The 9,484-nt window shown below is 33.8% G+C and overlaps 1 protein-coding gene across 3 annotated transcripts; it reads left to right on the forward strand.

The window, feature by feature from the left end:
• The first annotated feature begins 3,757 nt into the window (after positions 1 to 3,757).
• LOC107808655 (ribosome production factor 2 homolog) lies at positions 3,758 to 9,212 on the forward strand. 3 transcript variants are annotated; one of them, XM_016633193.2, is made up of 7 exons: positions 3,758 to 3,911; positions 5,199 to 5,291; positions 5,385 to 5,588; positions 7,939 to 8,184; positions 8,270 to 8,512; positions 8,603 to 8,668; positions 8,751 to 9,212. In XM_016633193.2, the coding sequence occupies exons 2-7, from the start codon at positions 5,205 to 5,207 to the stop codon at positions 8,868 to 8,870; spliced, it is 966 nt and encodes a 321-aa protein (XP_016488679.1). In that variant the 5' UTR covers positions 3,758 to 3,911; positions 5,199 to 5,204; the 3' UTR covers positions 8,871 to 9,212. The 3 variants fall into 3 exon arrangements, with proteins under 3 accessions (XP_016488679.1, XP_075110132.1, XP_075110131.1); XM_075254031.1 differs by having other exon boundaries at positions 3,780 to 3,911; positions 5,181 to 5,291; XM_075254030.1 differs by lacking the exon at positions 3,758 to 3,911 and adding an exon at positions 4,916 to 5,045.
• Positions 9,213 to 9,484: the final 272 nt, after the last annotated feature.

The following is a 9,484-nucleotide window of genomic DNA, read 5'->3' on the forward strand; positions in this document are numbered from 1 at the left end:
GATTATTTTGAGCCGTCGATTAACCGATCCATTAGGCCTCCCCCACTGATTCAAGTTTGAACTCCGCTATCTATATTTATTAAACTAATAATTTTGGGGTCACAACAGGTATGGAGAGATAAACTCAATGCGAATATTAAAAAATGAAGAATTTCAAAGTTCTCAGCTCGATTGACGATTTAGAAACTGAGGACCGAGTTGAATGGAGAATATGGTTTCAATTAATTTTGACTAGAGAAACAGTAGCTCTTATACACATGGGAGGACCCCTGATTTCCCAAGTTTCACCTTCAACCGTCACAAATTGAATAGTTACCTCAAATCAAATAATTATAAGAATTTTAAATTAAAGTAAGAATATTATTAAGTGATAAAGAATTATATATAAAACGTAGATGTTGTATTCGTTTATTGGTATTAAATGTCATACATGAACAATTTATTTTTTTAACATAAGTGGAAGATTCATAATTTTCAAATCGGATGCTCGTAGCCCTTATTTAAAGTTGTTACTTTATAAGATTGGGTGCTCAATCAATATCTTTATTTGTTATTTACTACTAGTAGTTTTCAGTAAAAAAATATACACAATTGACGTAAGTGTAGGTCTGCCATTGCATAATGTACGTTTTCAGTGCTTTAGAATATTTGTACGTTATCAAACAATAACAAAGCATATATGTCAATGTATAAAATATTTCGTGGAAATTGAACTTTCAACCTCCTGAGTACAGTATATTCACGTTAACTTTGTTACAATCACTAAACTTAATTGGCTTAAATAATAAATGATGTTTCATCTATTTACAGACGAAGAGATTAGTATATTCCAGTTTTATCAAATGAGTCCGCTTACCATTTTCAATTGATATTTTTATTGATATTGCATAATGTTTTGGTATTATTTCTTTCTACATAATTCTTACCACTTTTAAGAAGTTAAACTTGTCTAACTATTCAAGCTTTAAAACTTAATGTAATGTTTTCTCTACCAAACAAGCATCTCAATCATAACTTCAAATTTCTTCAACTATTATTAAATTAATTATCATTTTAAACTTTTAATTCAACAAATATAACGCAAAAGCACGTGATAACTGTCTAAAAGTCATCCATCAAATAATATGGAATTATTTGCAACATATGATATTTTTTTAAGCCACCATTAAAATTTTGTCTCCGTTAGATTAGTGGGAATATCTGACTTAAAAAAAAGTAATTGGATGAATTTTTCTTTTCTTATGGACAAATTTGGCTTAATGTACTAATGACAACAAAATTTGAATTAGTAGCCTAAGAAAGGCCATTTGTGCAAATGTGCATTGGGTTGGGTGAAAATAGCATAGGCTAGCCAGTTTTCAAATCCGATAATTGAAAAATAGTCAGTTTTTACAAAGTCATTAAAAAATAGCTACTATTTTATGTGGAAATAAAATCTGGATAAAAATACTCCAGCTAAAATGTGGAAAGTTCCAGCATAATATGCTTGATTATGGAGCTCCTGTATATAAACTTCCAACATATTATGCTAATTTTCAGTATATTTCTGAAACTAACCCAATAGCCAGAATCGTTTAAGGGTATTTTCGTTCAGATTTTATTTTTATATAAAAAATGACTAAATTTTTATTACTTTTAAAATTATGGCTAATTTTCAATTAGTAGTTATAAATCCAGTTTCGTTCCTATACCATATAGGAGACTATATTACCAAATATGTTCATAGTATGAAAATTACCCACCATGTTAATAGTTTTTCTACAAAAAATAGACAATTCATTAAATAAGAAATCATTGTAGCTGTAGGCTTCCTTATTTAGGCGCGCTAAAATTGGGGAAGTAAATTTTCTTCCAGATATTTCATTAAATAAGGAATCATTATAGTTGTAGACGTCCTTATTTAGGTGCGCTAATATTGGGAATTCCTTAATTAGTTGTCTGGTTTTAATGGATTCTATCTAATCTTTTTAAAATATTTAACTACTTGGAACTTAACTGAAAGAATTAAAAATATACAAGTTGTTCTAGGCTGTCAACACTTACGTCTAACGTAACAATATTGCAGATGTGTGTTAGTAAGAAAAAGGTGGATGATTTAGTACTATTTTGAACAAAAATATGTATCTAAAATGTGAAACATACATTTCAGGGGAAGCATGTCGAGTCCAAATATGTACCCAGTTTGTAGATATTATGTAGATAAATTGTAGATTATTTGTATTCTGATTGTAGATGCTTTATTTTCTGTTTTCGCAAATAAAAAACGACTAAAACTTTTACAAATCTTCTGAAAAAATGTAATTATGTCAAAAAGCTCAATTATGCTACAATTGAATGGGAATTGGGATATTAAAATTCAATGTACCCAGTTTATAGATATTTTGTAGATAAATTGTAGATTATTTGTATTCTGATTGTAGATGCTTTGTTTTCTGTTTTCACAAATCAAAAACGACTAAAACTTCTACAAATTTTCTGCAAAAAATGCAATTATGTTGAAAATCCCAATTATGCTACAATTGAATGAGAATTGAGATATTAAAATTCAATGTACCCAGTTTGTAGATATTTTGTAGATAAATTGTAGATTATTTGTATTCTGATTGTAGATGCTTTGTTTTCTGTTTTCACAAATCAAAAACGACTAAAACTTCTACAAATCTTCTGCAAAAAACGCAATTATGTCGAAAATCCCAATTATGCTACAATTGAATGGGAATTGGGATATTAAAATTCAATGTACCCAATTTGTAGATATTTTGTAGATAATGTACAATTTTGTGATTCTCCTATATGCTCTTGTTACTCCTTACGAAACTGCTATGTTAAATATGGAATCCAAAAAAACATGATAAAGGGATAGATCTTCCTAAGCAAAATCCTCCCATGAACTGTTACAAGAAAATTGACTTTTGCCAACAATTAAAGCATCAAAAGAAAAAGATAAAAAGATCTGTTCGAGCTCACAACATATTGAGAATCAAACTCTGGGAGATAAACCTTAATGTGAAGGAACTCAAAATCATAACCATCAAATCGACCAGGCTTGTGCTCATCTTCCCCGGGCACAAAAACATTGGGACAAGATTGCAGAGGTGCCGACAGTGCCTTGGCTATGGAAGAAATAATAGGGTTTTGATACAGAAATCGTGAATGTGGGAGGGAAACGTGGGTGAAGGTATGGGAATTGGAGAGAGAAACGTGGGGGACATGGAGGGAGTGGTATTAGAAGGAATATACGGTACCATTAAATTAGGAGTGTAATTAATACCCTTAAAAATCACTAATGGTATATAATTGGTAATTATGTATACTAAATGTAATTATATCAAACCTTAGGCATTGAAGGTAATATAGTTTCCTATATGGCATAGGAATATAAAAATTCCTTCTGATTTTCCCTTGGATTAGTAAGTAGTTCAGTCAACTTGGGCCTGGGCATTTTCACTACTAGGCCCACAATTGAAACCAGGCGAATAACACCCGCCCAAAACCCCTAAACGATTCTAAAACCCTAATAACCAGGGGTGGGCATAAAAACGAATTCCGAATTGAATTGAATTAATTTGGTATTTCGGTTTCGATTTTTTTGATATTTCGGTTTATTTCGATACAGAAATTATGATATTTTGGTAATTCGATACGGTATACGGTATTGGGTTATTAATATTTCAGTATACACCGAAATAATGAAATAGCCCAATTTTATTTTTATTTTTTAGCCCAATAACCTTAAGCTCGTACCCCAAAAGTCCAAAACCCCTAATTCCATAATCGCGTACCCTTAGGCTTAGAGGCTTAGTCTCGACAAGAATTTTAAAAAACCCTCACGACTTTGCTTGGTAGCTACGGCGGTCGGATTCACGAGTTACAACTCACGACTACAACCTCGGCGCCGCAACTTCATTCAGGTTGATAACTTCTCCATTCTTCATTCAGTTGTGTTCAGTTGAAGAAAATTTTACTAACCTAATTAACAGGAATATGTTTACTCGCCACTTTAATTTAGGCATTATAGATTGCAATTCATACCTTTAAATCATGATTATGTCTAAGCCAACCTCATCCTTAGGCTGTTTTGTATATAATAATATATTTTGTTTGTGCATAAGAAGTTAAAAAGAAGGTGGTTGTGACCAGACACAAAGATGATATATGCCATCAACATTTATTTTTCATCTTAATTATGTATATGGTTAAAGATATTTTGACAAATGTATATTTAATTCATAATCAGTGACACGTCCTTTGACACAATTTAAAAAGCAGTGAATGTAATCAAAAGTTCGGTTTTACTGAATTTCGGATCAGTATCCGTTAGTGATATACGATCCTATTATACAACTTGTTATTTCCATACCACCATATCACAAATCTTATTAAAATCAGGGAGAAAAGAAAACATTTTGATGTAATAATGTTGAAGGGCTTGTTGTAATAATGTTGATGTAATAATGTTGAAGGGCTACTCGTTAGTGGTTGCTACTGGACTTCTATTTTTGTTGCACTGTGTTTAAGCAACTGTCTCAAATGCACTGTGTTTAAGCAACTGTCTCAAATCCACTTATGGTTGCTACTGGAATTCTGTTTTTGTTGCATTGTATTACAGTTCCACTTATGTTTAGATTAACACATGGCAGATTGTTTATTTGTTAGGCAGAATAGCAGATTGTTTATTTAGTTAGGCAGAATGGGGAATGGCTGATTGTTTACTCGTTACTCGTTAGTGGTTGTTTCTGCTTGGTTAATGCTTATGCTCTCAGCGCTTAGCAGTACGTGGCACATGAATATGTATTAAACCGTACCGAAACCATACCGAACCAAAATAAGAAATACCGTACCGTACCGAAATACTTTGGTACGGTATTTGGTATACACAATTGATAAACCGAATACCGAACCGAAATTCTTAAATACCGAACTGAAGTACCGGATGCCCACCCCTGCTAATAACCCTAATATTTGAATAGGCATAGTTGTATCTTCCCTTTCTTCTTCGTATCTTCCCTTCACCAATTCTTCATATCTTCTCTGTTCCTCTATTGGTAAGTGAAAGCTTAAATTCATACTGTTCTCTTGCTATTTTTTGTTTCTAGGGTTCCAGCTAATTTGTGATTAAGCCATTGTAGTAGTTGTTATGATAGTTGAAAATTGCTTTAACCACAATAATATTAGTTTAGTTTTCAATTTATTTTTAGGTTAGGATGATGAGAAGTAAAACCCCATGGAAAATTAAAACCCCACAGAAAGGAAGAATCAGAAGGGAGCTTGAAAAACGTGCTCCCAAACTGGTGAGTTTGATCTTAGCAAACAACTCTCTTTTTTTTTTTGCAAGATGGGATTGTTATTGTGATGACAATCTTTTTTTATTTATTTGGGGGCAGGTTGAAACTGGGAAAAAGACATTGATATTACATGGTACAAAAACAAGCCAAGTGTTGAATGAGGTGATGACTGAAATTTATCATTTGAAGAGGGATAATTCTGTTAAATATACCCGGAAGAATGATAACGTTAGACCATTTGAGAGCGGGGGCGAGGCTTCTTTGGAGTTTTTCTCTCTTAAGACAGATTGCAGCCTTTTTGTGGTAAGTGGGTACATGCCCTTTTCCTTTTTGAGGCATTTTTTGGTTCAGTGGGTAGAAAAGTGCTGATATATAACTTGTTCCATGTTAATTTGGATTTATTTCTGTGGCTCCCTGATTATTATGTTGTTTGCTGAGGCTTGTTCTGAAGGTAGACATAAATGAATCATCTCCAAATATTTAGCAAATGAGTACATATCTTTTTTCATGAATAAAGAGTTATTTGTGCTAAAAGATATATACTCAATGAAATACAGAAGAAGAAACATAGGTGCAATGTTGAGAATTTGTTACGTCATTCTGAAAATCTCCCCCTAACCCAGACTAAAGGAAGTTCATTTTGACATGGAAGTGCATTATTTAGATCAGGTTAAGCTTCTGGCTTCTAGGGGATAAGGAACAGAGACTAAGCGCATAATGCTTAATGGGTAGCTTGCATATTCATAACAAAAATGGGTACATTATCTGCCGAAGTCCTTTTAGCTACTTGTAACACTGTTGAAGAGTCCACTTTTGATCTTCAACTGTTTGATTATTTCAATTAGAAAAGATCTGTATTATTGTTAGTTGCTTGCAGGGGCGGAGCTAGCCTTTGAGTTACGGGTTCGCGAAACTCAGTAACTTTTGTCCAAACTCTATATTTCTCTTAGGGAATTCATTGAATATGTTCAAATTATTAATTTTGAACCTAGTAACTTAAAAGGACTAGAATCCTGAACCCATAAGTTTCAAATCCTGGTTTCGCCATGGTTCCTTGATTTGCTGAGACACGGAATAAATAAAAATTTGAACTCGGTATTTGGTTGTCTGTATATCCCTCATTTTGCTACCATAATTAACTAATTTTAGTGCTAATAGATATGGTGAGAGGGGTTATTTCTGAATGGTAAACTTTATAACAATAGTCTTCTGGTATCATGTTGCTTGGTTATCAGGGTTTCTTTTATAGCATGAGGGAGAGCACATTTAGAACTAGAGCATCTAGAATCTGTATTTTGTAGCTTTGGAGCACCCTAACTGAAGATGTATTTTGTGTTCAATTTTTGGTCCCTCGAGATATTTATAGTTGATCTGTGGCTCTTGATAGTAATTGGTCTATAAATTATATTTATAGTAAAATATATTAATGTTATAAAGGACATGTAGAAAGGAGTTGTCACTAGTGTGAAAACAGTAGTAGGAGATCCAAAAAAGTTTCCTTCACCAAGGCTTCTGCATTAAGCCCCCTACTTATTTACCGTAGTTACGAATGAGCTAACCAACGCAACACAAAGGTTCCATAGTGTATGCTATAAGCTGATGATATTGTACTAAATTACGAAACTAGCCAGGGTGTCAACAAAAAGCTTGAGCTATGGAGAAGCACCTTAGAGAAGGGTTCTAAGATATGTAGAAGTAAGACTGAATACATGCACGGCAAGTTTAGTCAGTACGAGAAGAGCGAAGTTGACTAGATGGAATTGCGGTGCCAAAATGCAAACAATTTAGATATCCAGGCTCGTTTCAGGAGAATGAAGTGATAGATGAAGATGTTACTCATAGGATTAGAACCGGATAGTTGAAACAGAGAAGTGCTACCGGGTGTTATGTGATAGAAGTATTCCTACCATGGTGAAAGGTAAGTTCTATAGAACAACTATAAAACCAGTTATGTTATATGCTAGTGAATGTTAGGTTGCTAAAGTTCAACATATCCACTAGATGATTGTTGTAGAAGTGCGAATGCTAATATGGATGTGCGGTAGCACAATATTAAATAAGATTAAAAATGACAGCATTTGCACTATAAGATAGCCATTATATATATCTATTTACTTGCACTTTTATTTTGTTTTGGTAATGATGATGATATGAGTTGAGCTTAATGAAAGGAATAAGGATTCACATCGCCGATTCCAACTTGTTTGGGACTGAGGCGTAGTTATTGTATGTAGTCGAATAAATTCTATGATTTGATGAGTAATTCTTGGTCAAGACCAAGGTTAAAACATTCGATGCTATTGGTTCCACGTGACGTGATGTCTCATGTTATACATAGCATAGTTCCAACTCTTCCAAGTAGTATTGCTCTGGTTAAAGTGTCTATTACATTATTATAATCGATAATAGATTTCAACTCTTCATGCAGAGGAGGAATGACACCTACTGTTAATTTAGATACTCGGAGTGAGATGAGTGTTTTTCAACTCATGAAAACCTTGATTTGAACGAAAGGCTATCTTTGTATAAACTGTTGAACTGTTCTAGTTTATCGCTTTATCAGGAATAGTTCTGTTTTTATGTTCAGGACTTTTTGCTTGTTGCTTTATCTTTTGTTTTCCATACCCACTTACAGTCTTTGGTTATTTTGCAGTATGGTTCTCACTCCAAGAAGCGGCCTAACAATCTTGTTATTGGGCGAACCTATGATCACCATGTTTACGATCTTGTAGAGGTAGGAGTGGAAGAGTTCAAAAGCATGAAGTCATTCAAATATGATAAGAATTTGGCTCCTAAAATAGGGTCAAAGCCCTTTTTTACCTTTATTGGAGAAGGATTTGAGAGTGTTGAAGAGTTGAAACATTTAAAAGAAGTTTTGCTTGATCTATTCCATGGCGAGGTTTGTTCTTTTCTCGATAAACTTATACGCTTTGCTTCTTTGAATTGGAAGAGTACCATTAATGCCTGTGGGTTCAATAATGCAGGTTGTGACCAACTTGAACCTTGCTGGGTTAGATCGTGTATATGTATGTACAGCTGTGTCGCCAAAAAAGGTTTTCTTGACCCATTGTGCACTGCGGTTAAAAAAATCTGGCACAGTAGTTCCAAGAATAGAATTAGTGGAGGTTGGCCCGTCCATGGACTTAGTAGTTCGGCGACATCGTCTCCCTGATGACAGTTTGAAGAAAGAAGCTATGAGAACTTCTCTTGATAAAGCAAAGAAGAAGGTTTGATTGGCTTAGTCACTTCTTCTCATCTTTATTTGACTAACTTGGAGTCTGGAAAATACTGATGTTGTTACTGGCTGTCATTTTCAGGAGAAAAATGTTGTCAAAGATGCCATTCAAGGAAAATACGGGAAGATTTACATTCCTGATCAGAAGGTAAGAATACAGTACATGGTTGGAAAAAAATTATAAAATTCTATGACTCTGTTTACCAGTGAAAAATTATTCCTTTCTGTAGGTTGGAAGTGTGGCACTGCCTCACAAAGCAAAAGGAGTTAAAAGGGAGCGTAGAGAAGCTAAGTTGAAAAATGTGACAGACCAGCCTGAAGAAAAGAAACAGAAGCTGGATTCTGAGTGATTTTCAACTCCTACCTTCTAAGTGTGATGCTCTTCTGCTGAGTCAAATCAATTTTGTTCTGTCTGCCTTGGCTTATATGCTTTAGGCTCAATGCATATTCGGGTCTAACCTCACTGAATGAACGATCACAGCAGGTTCTCAGATTTTCTACGCTCAGAGTAGTCTAATCCTAGCTTTCTGTGAACCAAAGGCCGGATCATTGTTGTCAAAAGTGGGAGCTTTCTGACCTCAGAGCGATGGTTCTCACTGTTATTTTAATTTTTCTTATGTTTGAAATCCATAATGTGAATTTTCACCATTTGGCATATTTGACGTGTTATTTATTTGGAAAAATTTCCTCTATAGCTTGTTATTTAGTTCTACATCTGTTTGGAGGGTCAATCTGAAGTCTAAAATCTAGAAATATTTTCATTCTATGTAACTCTATACAAATCGACATCCTTAAAAAGTAGTCATGTTTAAACATGTCTTTTATTTTCTTTAAGCTAAGAACACTCCAGGCACTCATTGTATTTATATATTAGTCCTGCCGACTGTTTCTTTGTCGAAGCATGTTTTTGTATGTAAGGATATCCTGTTACAATCTGTTAATTCAAAATTAATGGCACTCAATC

This window comes from Nicotiana tabacum, chromosome 5 (assembly GCF_000715075.1).
Source record: "Nicotiana tabacum cultivar K326 chromosome 5, ASM71507v2, whole genome shotgun sequence".
Lineage (NCBI taxonomy): Eukaryota > Viridiplantae > Streptophyta > Magnoliopsida > Solanales > Solanaceae > Nicotiana > Nicotiana tabacum.

Bases quoted from the DNA above. Each gene is read 5' to 3' on its own strand.
- LOC107808655 (XM_016633193.2), top strand. From the start codon at position 5,205: ATGATGAGAAGTAAAACCCCATGGAAAATTAAAACCCCACAGAAAGGA. The intron at 5,292-5,384 runs GTGAGTTTGATC...ATTTGGGGGCAG, and splicing joins AAAAACGTGCTCCCAAACTG to GTTGAAACTGGGAAAAAGAC. The intron at 5,589-7,938 runs GTAAGTGGGTAC...GTTATTTTGCAG, and splicing joins CAGATTGCAGCCTTTTTGTG to TATGGTTCTCACTCCAAGAA.